The sequence below is a fragment of the Littorina saxatilis genome, linkage group LG17 (assembly GCF_037325665.1).
Source record: "Littorina saxatilis isolate snail1 linkage group LG17, US_GU_Lsax_2.0, whole genome shotgun sequence".
Classification (NCBI taxonomy): domain Eukaryota; kingdom Metazoa; phylum Mollusca; class Gastropoda; order Littorinimorpha; family Littorinidae; genus Littorina; species Littorina saxatilis.
Window position 1 is genome coordinate 32,262,321 of NC_090261.1, and position 15,469 is coordinate 32,277,789.

General features: G+C 46.4%; 1 protein-coding gene across 1 annotated transcript; it reads left to right on the plus strand.

Annotated features, from left to right (window-relative positions):
* The first annotated feature begins 8,070 nt into the window (after window positions 1-8,070).
* Window positions 8,071-13,842, plus strand: LOC138953258 (uncharacterized). The gene has a single exon (XM_070325058.1). It carries the CDS (start codon window positions 8,071-8,073, stop codon window positions 13,840-13,842), a length of 5,772 nt encoding a protein of 1,923 aa, XP_070181159.1.
* The last annotated feature ends 1,627 nt before the right edge of the window (window positions 13,843-15,469 follow it).

Here is a 15,469-nt window from a genome sequence, read left to right on the forward strand (position 1 = left end):
CTAGAGGAATACCCGGCTTCGCCGGGATGAATCGCGAGACAGAGACAGACAGCGTGGCGGTTCATCACAATCACCTCTGCAGGCGAAGTCCTGTCAAACGGGATTGAGAATTTTAGAGGTTATTTCTTAGCCCTATATTATCTGTTGTGGCTTCTCAAATGCCAGAACATACAGACAGACAAAAGCCGCTAGACCCCATCACAAACAGAACTCTATAATACATAGGTTTTTGCCTACACACACACACAAACACACACACACACAGAGAAGCCGTATATATATATGCATATCTGTATCTATAAATATATAGAGATAGGTGAGAGTGTATTTTTCGCGTGGCTATAAATTGATTCGACCTTTTCACTTTGACAGTAAGAACAACTTACGGGTGCAAGGGAAGCGTTCTGGACAGCGCAGTGACATTCTAAAAATAGTCACTCTCAGAAACGGGAATTTGGGGTGAACGGCGCGACAGAGACAGACAGCGTGGTGGTTCACCACAATCACCTTTGAAAGGCGAAGTCCTGTCAAACGGGATTGAGAATTTTAGAGCTTATTTCTTAGCCCTATATTATCTGCTGTGGCTTCTCACATGCCAGAACATACAGACAGACAAAAGCCGCTAGACCCCATCACAAACAGAACTCTATAATACATAGGTTTTTGCCTACACACACACACAAACACATACACACACACTGAGAAGCCGTATATATATATGCATATCTGTATCTATAAATATATAGAGATAGGTGAGAGTGTATTTTTCGCGTGGCTATAAATTGATTCGACCTTTTCACTTTGACAGTAAGAACAACTTACGGGTGCAAGGGAAGCGTTCTCAGTGGACAGCGCAGTGACATTCTAAAAATAAATAGTAACTTACAACTGAACGGGAAAGCCACACGAAGGAAGGGAGATAAACGCCAAACACTGGAGAAGATAAGGAAGAGTTACTTATAATGGTGAAATGAACACAAAAACGAACATGAGTTTAGCGCTGCGCGCTGAGAGCACGTGTTGAAATATCTCATCGATGATATTGTGTCCGGGGTGTAGCTGAATACGGTGTCCAAATTTGAAAAAGAACCACCGAGAACTTTGGCGTTGTGATGTGGTGTAGCGGCTATGGTGTGTCGGTATGGGGGCCCGGGTAAGCTGAGGTGGAACCAAAATAGCTGAGGTGGAACCAAAATCGGTTCCGCGCTGCGCGCTGAGAGCACGTGTTGAAATATCTCATCGACCAGGTTGTGTCCAGGGTGTACCTGAATATGATCACCAAATTTGAAACAGATCCATCGAGAACCTTGGCCGCGCATCGCGCACAGACAGACAGACACACAGACAGACACTAGTCGTATATATATATAGAAGTAACCATATACATCTCTTATGACATGGGTACGGTGACAAATTAGCCGTAAATTGCCATCAAATGTTATTATCTAGTCCTTAATAGGCACACCAACAAGTTAGGCCTGTAGGACATGAAGTGGTATCCTCATCATACGGTAAAAAAGTCGCAAATCCCATTTTGAATTTCCGGCGTAGGTGAAATCTTTTTGGGGAATTGCCCATAAAGAATTGTTTGATTAATGTCATAGAATTTGATTTCTGCTTTTCTCTTGTTATACAGTAGTTCTCTTCCTTCTCGCTCATCTGTCATCAGCAATAGGAAGGTTTCCGCCAGTTATCTCTTTGAGGTTTTGGGTGCTTACAGAGTACCGTGCCCCTTGCGGGGGCATCAAACATCGAGGTCACAAGCAGGGTCAAGGGGAAGGTCGGCTGGGCGGACAGGAGACTACAATAGGAAGGTTTTCCGCCAGTTATCTCTCTTTGAGGTTTTGGGTGCTTAAGCGGGGACCACATTTGGACGCCGTTTTACGCTCTATGCGCCGCAGGCCGTTTTGTGCGTCGCGCGGGAATTGCCGAGTGGCCACACAGCGACGATTTTTTTCACAACGCGGTATCAGTTGAGCGGGTCTCTCTTCAGTTGCATTCGACTGCCGCGCCGCGAGCAGCTGACGTCATCGCTCTGGTTTGCTCTGATTGGTCAAATTTCCGTCGTTCTATGTCTGTGTCATAGAAATTAGAACACGCGCTATTCTTCTGCAAATAACGCTTCGCGATCATGGCACGCTACGGCGCTCCCACGTGGGCCGTTTTGAGCATAAGTCAAATGTGGACAGGGTCGGACGGGAGTGTATGGACGGGCCTTTAAGCGGGGACCACATTTGGCCGCCGTTTTACGCTCTATGCGCCGCAGGCCGTTTTGTGCGTCGCGCGGGATTTGCCGAGTGGCCACACATCGACGATTTTTTTCACAACGCGATATCAGTGGAGCGGGTCACCTGACAAGAAGGTTCAGTTGCGTTCGACTGCCGCGCCGCGAGCAGCTGACGTCACCGCTCTGGTTTGCTCTGATTGGTCAAATTTCCGTCGTTCTATGTCTGTGTCATAGAAATTAGAACACGCGCTATTCTTCTGCAAATAACGCTTCGCGATCACAGCACGCTACGGCGCTCCCACGTGGGCCGTTTTGAGCATAAGTCAAGTGTGGACAGGGTCGGACGGGAGTGTATGGACGGGCCTTTAGAGAGTACCGTGCCCATTGCGGGGGCATCAAACATCGAGGTCACAAGCAGGGTCAAGGGGAAGGTCGGCTGGGCGGACAGGAGACTATTCATCGATGTGCTTTGGTGTTGGCAAAACGCCGACACTTCTTTCGTAACAACCCTAGAAATTTGTTACTTGTGTAGAAGGTTCGGGAACTGATGTTTTGCTTTCTCTGATGTGTTTACGGACTATCTGGACTATCACTCACGGACACAAGTACAAAGACATGCACGTCTTTCTCAGTCTCCATTTTGTCCACAACGGATGACAGCGTGACAACAGCAGAATACTGGCATGGCAAACTTTATTCCTGTGTTTAGCATCTTCCCTCCTCCTCTCCGCCTACCGACCGAAACCGGTGGATACAAGCCACAATACAAAGTTGAACTACATCTCCTGAGTTAGTGGAGCACACTACAAAATACGTCCACACTCTTCCGAAGTTCTCGAAGTTCTCTTTCACACCCTAGCATGTACATACATAATCAAACTTTAGCTAGAGTCACAAACATCCAATCAACATCTTAGTAACCACCCGTAACCACGACACTCTAAGCAGGTTCCGTGTTTCATTGGTTAAACGTAAGGCAAGAGGAAGGGGAGGAGCACAAAGGGGGGGGGGGGGGGGGGGTTAAACACTGACCACCTGCCAGCGATCCACCCGATCCGACAAAGGAATTAACACCCTCTTAACGAGGCTTTGATCGGGGCGCGTCAAAAGACACGGCTAGAGCATCCTCTGGGAAGCTTCTCCCGGTTAGGCCATACAAGTTACGCAACTGACCACGGCTACCCGTCTCTTCCTGGGAGTCAAGTTCAAGTTCAAGTTTTATTAGTCCATAACCCATGGGGGCATTTTGAACAATAAATACAATCAATACAATCATGATATATGCTAATATAGTAAATAAAAAATTTTAAACTACTCACTTATCGCCCCCCCCCCCCCCCCCCCCTGGCGCAAATCAAGAGCACACGATAATCCCAAAGAAATGACACTCCTCTTTCTCTCCCTCTTATCACTTACAGTTATACTCACACACCTGCGCGCGCACACACTCACATACACCTGACACACACGCAATCACTCTCGTGCGCACATACATCACACATAGCCAAGTCATGTATTGATTTGGGCAAATAACGAGGGCAGTTTATTCAAGAGAATACCATCTGACAATGAGAGATATCATTGTGCAGTGATAAGTCCCATAAGTCCACAACAAAAAACAACAAACATTTGGTTACACTAACAACAAACACAAGGAGCCCTCACTCAAAGATTTAACACCGTGAATAATGATTACATAACAAGGTTCGAGTCGCTTCATGCACACCCTCACTTCAAGTGAAGGCACAAACAGGCGTGCATTTGCCTCAAAATTAAAAACATGCAACGGATTGCTAACAAAATACAACGGTGGATGCCGGGGGTGGATGGGGGGTAAGAAATAGTTGGCATATGCCCGCTGCGCCGCGCTGGTAAGGACTGACCACAATGTGTTGCTCTCCCGTTCTTATAGACCCCCGCTGATGCATCACACGTGCAAGCCCCCCGGCAACATGGACATTGCGGCTGGGCTATTCTCCTTGACTTTCACAAGTCCTCCTCTCCCCTCTCTTTCTAATTACGGGCCTAAGTGTTGATATCCTGCTTTACTACCCTCTCTTCCCTACCTGCCAACACTGATCCCTTTAGGCCTACCTCAAGTATCTAACATCCTCCTCCTCCACCCGCGGCTAATCTGTCTCGTTTAAATAGAGTTTATCTGACGCTGTCCGCTCTATCTAAACTCACACTTAAACTACTCACTTATCGCCCCCCCCCCCCCCCCCCTGGCGCAAATCAAGAGCACACGATAATCCCAAAGAAATGACACTCCTCTTTCTCTCCCTCTTATCACTTACAGTTATACTCACACACCTGCGCGCGCACACACTCACATACACCTGACACACACGCAATCACTCTCGTGCGCACATACATCACACATAGCCAAGTCATGTATTGATTTGGGCAAATAACGAGGGCAGTTTATTCAAGAGAATACCATCTGACAATGAGAGATATCATTGTGCAGTGATAAGTCCCAAATTAGAGGTACTACTCGTTATTCAGCCCAACTAAAGACAGTATACTAGGTTAGAGGTGGGAGGTTTAGGATTTTTGTGATGTTATACATGAAGGAGTTGCCTGGGCTAGGGCTACATGTGATCTGCAGGATGATCTTTTGTGGCAGCTGGTCTAAGTAGCCTAAGTACGCGTTGCTTTTCCAATCCCCCATCACCTTGACAATTTCCCCCGGCACACCACAACTCAACGCCCACGCGGCACCACCCCGCCGAAAGCTGTGGCTGGAGAAGTTTCCCCCAGCAACAGCGGTAGTCAAGCGCAGTTTCTTATTAAAGTCTGATCCTTTCATCGGGAAAACCTGCGCCTTGGGGTCCATCGGCCCCAACAAAGGTAACACAGCGGTCACGGCAGACACTGGACACAAGGGATGGAGTGACATTGCCGGGAGCTTAATTTCAACAGAGCGCTCTTTACGCTGAATCGTTTTGCTCCATTGGAGCGTTATTGACATGCCCGTACCCAGAATAACCACCTGGTCTCTTGTGAGCTGCTTACAAGGATCGAAGTTCCCGTTGTCCTGAAACAAGTTCGATCTCCGGAGAACTCCGAAAAAAAGCACCAAACACGCAGCCCAGAACACAATATCTTGCCTACACTCAAGGTCCAGCTGGCTTTTTATTATGTGTAGTAATTCAGGGGTGATTGGGGTTTTCTTATCAGTGGCACACCCCTTGCATTTTTCGATGCCCTTAAGTGTTGTCTGGACGTACCACGAGTCCCTGAATGGGTGCGGCAAGCCGCTTTCAAGATGAAGAATGCGAATAATGTTGATGTATTGCTTGATGGAGGACGGTTTCAAACCTCGGGCTAGGTACGCTCCGTATTGCGCAACAGTCTGCTCGTTCACAGGCACTGGCATTATGTCCATCTCCCCACAGAAACGTAAATACGAGGTAAGGTGGATGCGGTAAGTCTTCCTAGTGTTATCAGAAAAGGCACTTGCTCTGTAATCCAACACTTCTGCCGTCAGTTGCGCCCCTAATGGGGGCTGCTGGTCTGAAAAACAAGGAACAACAGGGCTTGGTCAGACATATGGTCACACAGGTTGATGTCGGGGGGTCTCCCCCGGTGCCAGAATGTCAACAGACGCACTAAGTCTTCGCGCCGTCTGGGCTCATGGAGGCGGGAAATTGTGTCAGCCATGATGTTTACACTACCAGCCACATGTATCGCCGCGATTTTGCAGTTCACTTTTGCACATTCCCACGCCATTTTACGGAGCAGACTGTTCACATACTTATTAGTCGATCTGCCCTTATTAATGATAGCTTTTGCGACAGTACTATCGGTATGAATAATCACTTCTTGTCCGCACCACATCGGAGCCCATCGTGTCACTGCTTGCACCACAGCGCACACTTCTTTATAGTTAATATGTAGCTCCTTTGCTGCCTGCATGTCTTTTTCAAAGATGGTGTACTGCCAGTCACCTTGCCAAAAGGCACCCGCTGCAATATTACATGCATCTACATGAACATGCTGTTTTGCATTGTGAAAATAATATACTGTGCCGTTAAATACATGCATAAAAGAAAGCCACCATTGTACATCCTTATGAAATTCGCCAGATAGTTTCGCTTTGTGTCGCTGCTGCTGAAGGGGTTTAATCGTGTCCAGTATCCGCCGCAGAAAGAATTTTCCTCCTCTGACAGCCTGACAGGCCCAATTAAGGGACCCCGCTATGCTTTGTAGCTGAGTTTTTGTCGCGCGCTTCTTTCCTCGGATCTGGAGGAGTCGCTGCCGCAGTTGCTGCAACTTGTCACTTCCAAGTGACAGGGTGTTGTTTCGCGTGTCGATGTCGACACCGAGAAACGTGATACGTTGAGTAGGCCCCACCACCTTCTTCCAGCTAATGTTGAAACCCAGTTCCCTCAATAATCTAATTAAAGACAGTAACATGTCATTGCACTCTTGTCTGGTAGCTGCTACCAGAAGAAAATCATCAATATACGCTAACACACCTGGCATGCCTTTCCGTGCCATGCATCTGCGAATAGCTTGCGACAGGCGATGGAAGTGTGATGGCCCTACGTTGCTGCCAAAAGGCAGCCGACTGTCAAAGAGATAAGTAGGTTTCTTTTCACCTGTGAAATGCCATTTCAGCCCAGTCATACAATAATCGTCCGGACTGATGCATACTGACCGATAGGCGGACTGCAAGTCTACTTTTGCACACCAATACCCTGTCTTCGCTAGGGCGCACGCGTCAGATACGGTTTGAAATTTAGCTGACTCAGGTATAGTGTGAAAGGCGCCACGCGAAATCCTAAGCCATATCCATCTTTAAATCTGTTCCAGATCCAGCTTTTTGTTGTTGTTCTTTTTGATCAGTAAAGTTCTACAAGTTTGATAGTTTTTAGATTTTATTTAGTCATTAATTTTACACTAAATGTGTGTAAGATAGATTCAAGGTTTATTCAGAATATGCAGGAACATTTTGCTGTAAGAATGAGGTGCGCTTCCTGTTCCGGCGCTTCCTGTCTGCCATTTTTCCTAGTATAAGCCACAGTTTTTTGTTCCATTAACATCAGCCATAAACATGACGCACAAAGGTCATCATTGGGTAAATATTGTTCAAATTGTTTCTATTGTTAATTTTCTATTCAGGAATAATTATATTTGTCTTGTAGTAAGGAAAAGTTTATTGTTTTGTACGTTTTTTGGTACAGTCTTTCACCATGTGGTGTTTCAGTATTCGCCATGATGTGTGCACTTTTACAAAGTTTATTTCACTGTTTAATTAGTGTTCAGTGTGTCAAATTCAAGTAAGAGTGGTATTTTATACATGTTTGCCTTTCATCTAAAATGTTGGTAGTGTATGGAAATGCATTTGTGCCAAAGGATAACGTTTCATAGTTATTTTGTTTTTAACCATTTTCCCAGTCAACAGTGTGCTTACCTGTGATTCAGAATAAGTTTTTGGTTTGTTTTGTTATTCCCTTTTTGTGTAAAGTGTGTAAGAGATAAAGGTAATGATCAGAGCTCTTTTTCTAAGTTGGTAAAATTCTTATTATCTCCCTTTAAGTGTAATAGAACAGTTTTTAAAATGACAAGTTTCACAGGTTGTTTCCCTTTGTTTTTGTTGTGTCAGTGTAATGTTAGTAGTTGTTCATTATTAGTATGGTCGAGTGATTGTTATGTTACATTGTTTTCAGTTTGACGGTGCAGTATGTTGATTAAACATCACAAGTTCAACTACTCATCAGTTCTGCCAGGCTTGTTTTGTGCGGCTGTGACAGTCAAACCAATGGCTAACCCATGCCTGGACAACCACGTCTGACTCCAACCCACAGCAACGAATAAATCAGAGCATCATCAACATGAGTCAGTCAGAGGAGTCAACCAGACCAAAACGTGAAGTCAGATACACAGAAAAGTACCAACTATACAAAGAAGAAATGGACGCCAAGAAAGGTCAAAATGCTAAACCACCAAGTGCTACAGTCACACCAAAGGAAGACACTTTCAAAGACACTTATGAAGCATGGAAAAGGGGTATGCAAACCATACGTCAGAACCTAAAACACCAACTGTCTGATGAAGAGCTCACCAACGTAATACAGACAGCAGAAAATTTACGGAAGTGTGTTTTAGAAGCTTTCACGAACATTACAACTCCTGACCACTTGACACTAAGGAGAATGGACTGCTGCTCTGCCAACACCAACAACATTGTATCGCTAGCGCAAATACGCATGAGTGAAACAGATCAGCTTGCTTGGAACCAAGAAGAAGAAACAGCACGCCTGCGTGTCATGTTGGACACGGAATATGCCCATTCAGTCTATGGGTCTAAAACCTCTGGTTCTGGCAGAAGTTGTAGCAGCAGCGCTTCCTTGTGGTCATCACAAGAGAGTATTGCTACAAAACGAGCTGAGGCGTTGGCTAAGCTTGCAGCTCAGGAAGTCGAGATGCAGACACGGCAAGAAATTGCGGCAGAGAGAGCACGCCTAGACCGCTTGGAGGCAGAACAGAACATCAGGGCTACAAAGGCCATGATCAAAGCTTATGATGAGCTGGGGCACCCAGAAGCAAGACCCACCGTCCGTCAGGGAGCCCATAAGGATAACGTGACCACCCATAACCAGACTCTCGTCAACGACAACCGTCAGCCGCCTTGCGCTCACGTCAGTTACAGTCGCTTGCCACCATGTGAGCCGTCCACTTTCACTGGTGACCCACTTCAGTTCGTCAAGTGGAAGCGATCATTCGAGGGCTTGATTGGTCACACGCACATTTCATACGCAGAGAAGCTGGCCCTGCTTGAGCGCTACACCGCCGGAGAAGCGTATGAATGTATCGAGGGAGCATTCTTCAGGTTCGACACTGAAGCATACGACGACGCATGGAGAACGCTGAACGAACGCTATGGACATCCATCTGTAATACTGAACGCCTTCAGAAAGAAACTCAACAACTGGCCAAAGGTGGGAGGAAGAGAGTACAACGATCTGCGAAGATTTTCAGACTTTCTCGTCACCGTGGATAACGCCTCACCCCACATCCCGGGTCTCAAGCATCTTGATGATGAAGAGGAGAATAAGAAGCTGCTACAGAAGCTACCAGACTGGATCATCACAAAGTGGGGAAACGTGGTAGCACAACATGATACAGACGGCCGTAGTTACCCAAGCTTCCATTGTTTCACCCAGTTTCTCGCCTCACAGGCCAAAGTCGCGACTAGGCCAGTGTGCTCTCTACAAGCTCTAAAAGAGGACAAAGGAGAGACCAAACCATCACATCCTACCAAGTACAGAGGACCTAACCGTACAGCCGTAAGCATGGCAACGACTACAGATCAGCAGGTGAACCACACACAAAACACTCCAGATGTCGACTCACAATCTACTCGCAAGCTTTGTGTCTTTTGCAAACAGACCAACCATTTTCTACCAAACTGTCAAACCTTTCAAGCCAGGCCTGCTGAAGAACGAAGAACTTTCGTTAAGGAGCAGAGACGGTGTTTCAGGTGTTTGCGAACAGGTCACCATGCGAAAGACTGTAAAAATCATCACACCTGCAAGAAATGCCAAGGCAAACACCCCACAGCGCTCCATGACGATAATTTTGTCAACAAGAAAGGAGACCGCACCAAAGACGCTGCAGGTACGCAAGCCACAGAAACGACAGCAACAACCTGCAAGGTGTCATGCAACGCTTCCTCACACAGTGCGTTGACGGTTCCAGTGTGGATATCCACAAAGCAAGATCCTGACAAGGAAAGATTAGTCTACGCCCTCATAGACTCACAAAGCGACACAACCTTCGTTGAACGTTCAGTCGTAGACTTCTTGAATCCATCCTCCAGAGAAACCACGCGTCTCAAGATAGAGACACTCAGAGACGACATCCAGTCAGGGATTGTATGCGACAGAGTCTCGGACCTGCGTGTGCGAGCCTACAACAGTGACACTTTTGTTGAGCTACCACCTGCCTACTCCATTGATTACATTCCTTTGCGACAAAGCACCATACCCACTTGCAACACTGCAAAAAGCTGGAGCCATCTGCAGCAGATTGCGCATGAGTTACCTCCCCTACTCAACTGTGATCCTGGCGTTCTCATCGGGTTCAACTGTTCTCATGCGTTCCTGCCCAGACAATACATAGTCGGTGGTGACTCGGAGCCGTTTGCAGTGAGGACAGATCTAGGATGGGGCATCGTTGGGAAAACCTCGCCGACGTCACAAGGTTCTTCATCTGAGAACGTAAGCGTCTGCAATCGTGTCACAACCAAAGAACTCCCAGTCATCAAACCAAAGGACGCATGTCGTATATTGGAAAGAGACTTTGAGCAGGACGAAAAAGATGGCAAGCCCACTTCACAAGAAGATGAGTTGTTCATGAACATTCTCAGCGCAAACGTTGCAAGAGACAGTGACGGACACCTACAGATGCCGCTTCCCTTCAAGAAAAAACCTGTTCTTCCAAACAACTACGTACTGGCAGCCCAACGTTTGGAACACTTGAAGAAGAAGCTACAAAGAAACACAGAGTACTACAATGAGTACAACGAGTTCATGAACGACATCATAAGAAGAGGTGATGCAGAAGAAGCCAAAGAAACCACAGGCCAAGAATGGTATATACCACATCATGGTGTTTTCCATCCTCAGAAGAAGAAACTCAGAGTTGTCTTTGACTGTTCTGCAAAGTTCAACAACACGTGCCTCAACGACCATCTACTTGTCGGCCCAAACCTCATTAACAACTTGGTGGGCATCCTCAGTCGATTTCGACAGCACTCTGTCGCTTTCACCTGCGACGTGGAGAAAATGTTCCACCAGTTCCGAGTGACTGAAGAACACTGTGACTTCCTACGTTTCCTCTGGTGGAAAGACGGCAACCTCACAGACAGCCCCGCTGTGTACCGAATGAAGGTACATCTGTTCGGAGCTGCTTCCTCTCCAGGCTGCGCCAACTACGGACTCAAACATCTAGCCAAAGAAAACCAGGACAAGTTCACAGAAGGGTCTCACTTCATTGAAAGGGACTTCTATGTGGATGATGGGCTATCCAGCCAGCCGACAGAGGAGAAAGCCATTAACCTCATCAAAGAAGCGGTAGCAATCTGCTCCACAGGAGGCCTGAGACTCCACAAATTCGCATCCAACAGTCACAAGGTGATGGAGTCGATTCCAATGTCAGAACGCAACGGAAACATGCAAACGATGGACCTCAACTTCCATGATCTGCCGCTGGAACGAACTCTTGGAATGCAGTGGTCTATAGACAACGACACTCTCCATTTCTCCTTCATGCCCAGTGAACGGCCATGCACACGACGAGGCATCCTAGCCATTGTTGCCTCTTTGTATGATCCCTTGGGGCTGATCGCACCATACGTTCTGACGGGCAAACAGATTCTGCAAGAGGTTTGTCACAAAGGCACCAAATGGGACGATCCTGTGCCGATAGAACTGCAGTCAGCATGGAACACCTGGAAAGAAGACATGGATCAGCTGAAACTCGTTTCTATCCCAAGGTGTTACTACCCAGCCAACTTTGGTTCTATCACCAACGTCCAGCTTCATCACTTCTCAGATGCCAGCACCACAGGCTATGGAATGTGCACCTACCTGAGACTGGTGAATGCTGAGGGTCAAACGCACTGTTCTCTTGTCGCTGCCAAGGCAAGAGTGGCTCCCAAGAAAATTGTGAGCATTCCTCGTCTCGAACTGGCAGCTGCCGTTGTGGCTGCAGAGGTTGGTCACGCCATCAAACAAGAACTCAGCTACACCATCAGTGAAGAATTCTTCTGGACAGACTCTCGTGTAGTGCTGGGCTACATCAATAACGAGGCAAGGAGGTTCCATGTTTTTGTTGCCAATCGAGTGCAGAAGATCAGAAACCTCTCGGACCCAAGTCAATGGCATTACGTCCCATCTGAAGACAATCCTGCAGATCACGCTTCAAGAGGTTTAAGAGCAGCTGAGCTGATGCACAGCAAATGGTTTTCCGGACCCAAGTTTCTGTGGGAAACTAAGCTCTCCCTACCCTCGGCTACGTCATCAGCTCTCAAGCCTGAAGACCCAGAAGTTCGCACTGCCTTGACAACCCAAACTACGTCCTGTGCAGTAGATTTGGATGACAGACTATCTCGTTTCTCAAGCTGGAATGTGGCAGCACGTGTGATGACAAGAATCTTGCGACTCAACAAGTCTCGCGACAAAAGCTCAACAGCAGAACTTTCTGTGGAGGAAATTCACAATGCCAAACTCTCCATCATCAGAGGTGTCCAGTCTCAGTTCTTGGCAGCAGAAATCTCATGTCTCTCCAAGAAGGGAAGTTTGCCTCAAACGAACAAGCTTCATCGCACCGAGCCATTCCTGCAAGACGGAATTCTTCGTGTTGGTGGGAGACTCAAGAAAGGTTCATTCTCCATGGGTGAAAAGCATCCCATCATTCTCCCCAAGAACTCTCACGTCACAAGACTCGTGATACTCCATTGTCACGAGAAAATCAAGCACCAAGGTAGAGGAATGACACTCAACGAAATCCGCTCCCAAGGCTTCTGGGTACCTGGAGGCTCCAAGCAGGTTGCGAAGGTTCTCAGCAAGTGTGTCGTCTGCAGAAAGCTGCGAAGTGACGCCCAAGGTCAACAGATGGCTGATCTACCCAAAGAAAGAGTCGAACCATCCCCTCCCTTCACGTACGTGGGAATGGACTGCTTCGGCCCTATGTTGGTGAAGAACGGAAGAAAGGAAGTGAAGCGCTACGGTCTTCTCTTCACCTGTTTCTGCTCCAGAGCGGTTCATCTTGAAATGCTCGACGATATGACCACAGACTCGCTCATCAACGGCATTCGCTGCTTTATCGCAATCAGGGGTGCTGCGCAGAAGATTTTCTGTGACCAAGGTACCAACTTTGTGGGAGCAGACAATGAACTCAGGAGTGCATTGAAAGAAATGGATGAAGATGAACTCAAACAGCGGCTTAGAGACCACCAAATCCAGTTTGTCTTCAACACTCCATACGCAAGCCACGCAGGGGGTGTGTGGGAGAGACAAGTACAGACCGTGAAATCGGTGCTACGAGCCACGACTGCACTCTGCCCCGGACGACTTGACGACTCGTCTCTTCGTACAATGTTGTACGAATCCATGGCCATCGTGAACTGTCGACCCATCACTGCTGTTCATCAAGGTGACCCAACCTCACCAGAACCCCTCACTCCAAACCACATCCTCACCATGAAATCCAGTGTTCCCCTTCCCCCACCAGGCAAGTTCATGACAGAGGACTTGTTTCTGCGAAAGCGCTGGCGTCGCGTCCAGTTCCTGGCACAGCAGTTCTGGTCTAGATGGCGCAAGGAGTACATCTTGGCACTCACCCAACGACAGAAGTGGCTTCACCCCAAGAGGAACCTCAAGGTGGGAGACGTGGTTCTGGTGAAAGACCAAGAACTGCCCCGCAACCAGTGGCCACTGGCAAGAGTGGTTGCAGCATCACCAGATGACGACGGTCTTGTTCGCCATGTGACCTTGAACATTGCAGCCAAAGATCTCGACAAAAATGGCAAAAGACGTTCCAAGCTTTCTGTTGTCGAGCGACCTGTCCACAAGCTCATCCTCATCCTGGAAAGCAACTGACTTTATGTGGAGGATCAGTGACCATGAGCAGTATTCGTGACAATCATTGTTGCGCCCGTGTGAATGTGCATAGAAATTTCCATGATTCATGTTTAATTTTTAGTTCTTGTATTACAAGTACTTTTACGAATCCTGTAAATTGGTGGGAGTGTGAAAGGCGCCACGCGAAATCCTAAGCCATATCCATCTTTAAATCTGTTCCAGATCCAGCTTTTTGTTGTTGTTCTTTTTGATCAGTAAAGTTCTACAAGTTTGATAGTTTTTAGATTTTATTTAGTCATTAATTTTACACTAAATGTGTGTAAGATAGATTCAAGGTTTATTCAGAATATGCAGGAACATTTTGCTGTAAGAATGAGGTGCGCTTCCTGTTCCGGCGCTTCCTGTCTGCCATTTTTCTTAGTATAAGCCACAGTTTTTTGTTCCATTAACATCAGCCATAAACATGACGCACAAAGGTCATCATTGGGTAAATATTGTTCAAATTGTTTCTATTGTTAATTTTCTATTCAGGAATAATTATATTTGTCTTGTAGTAAGGAAAAGTTTATTGTTTTGTACGTTTTTTGGTACAGTCTTTCACCATGTGGTGTTTCAGTATTCGCCATGATGTGTGCACTTTTACAAAGTTTATTTCACTGTTTAATTAGTGTTCAGTGTGTCAAATTCAAGTAAGAGTGGTATTTTATACATGTTTGCCTTTCATCTAAAATGTTGGTAGTGTATGGAAATGCATTTGTGCCAAAGGATAACGTTTCATAGTTATTTTGTTTTTAACCATTTTCCCAGTCAACAGTGTGCTTACCTGTGATTCAGAATAAGTTTTTGGTTTGTTTTGTTATTCCCTTTTTGTGTAAAGTGTGTAAGAGATAAAGGTAATGATCAGAGCTCTTTTTCTAAGTTGGTAGAATTCTTATTATCTCCCTTTAAGTGTTACAGAACAGTTTTTAAAATGACAAGTTTCACAGGTTGTTTCCCTTTGTTTTTGTAGTGTCAGTAATGTTAGTAGTTGTTCATTATTAGTATGGTCGAGTGATTGTTATGTTACATTGTTTTCAGTTTGACGGTGCAGTATGTTGATTAAACATCACAAGTTCAACTACTCATCAGTTCTGCCAGGCTTGTTTTGTGCGGCTGTGACATATAGAATAGTCGTTCATTGCCCTACCTGTGGGTTTGCTAGCGTCATGGATCAACCTGATGCTGCCATCATCCTTGGGAATCGCAGCGATAGCGCTTACCACAGTTGGTTTTCTACTAGCTACAATGTAATAACCTTTTTCTATCTGATCTAATAGCTCTTTTTCCACAGCTTTATGGTGTTCGTTCGATGACCTATGGTTTGTTTGCTCTACGTCTAGTACGCCTGCCCTACTCTCTTCTGTTACACGGAAACCGTTTCTTATGCCATCTAATAAAAAGGTTTTGTCGTGATCGCCTTCTAGCACCTTGTGCCACATTTGAGATTTAGCATTAATGGAATCACTATTTCCGAGAAATTCGCACTTATTGGAATCTAGCTGAGGGAACGGGCTGTTGAAGGTGGGGCCTACCGTTTTGTCGGCAATTCGTTGCGCTGTGTCCTAGGCTGGGGAGGTGGTAGCTGTCACTTTGTGGTCCTTGCCGG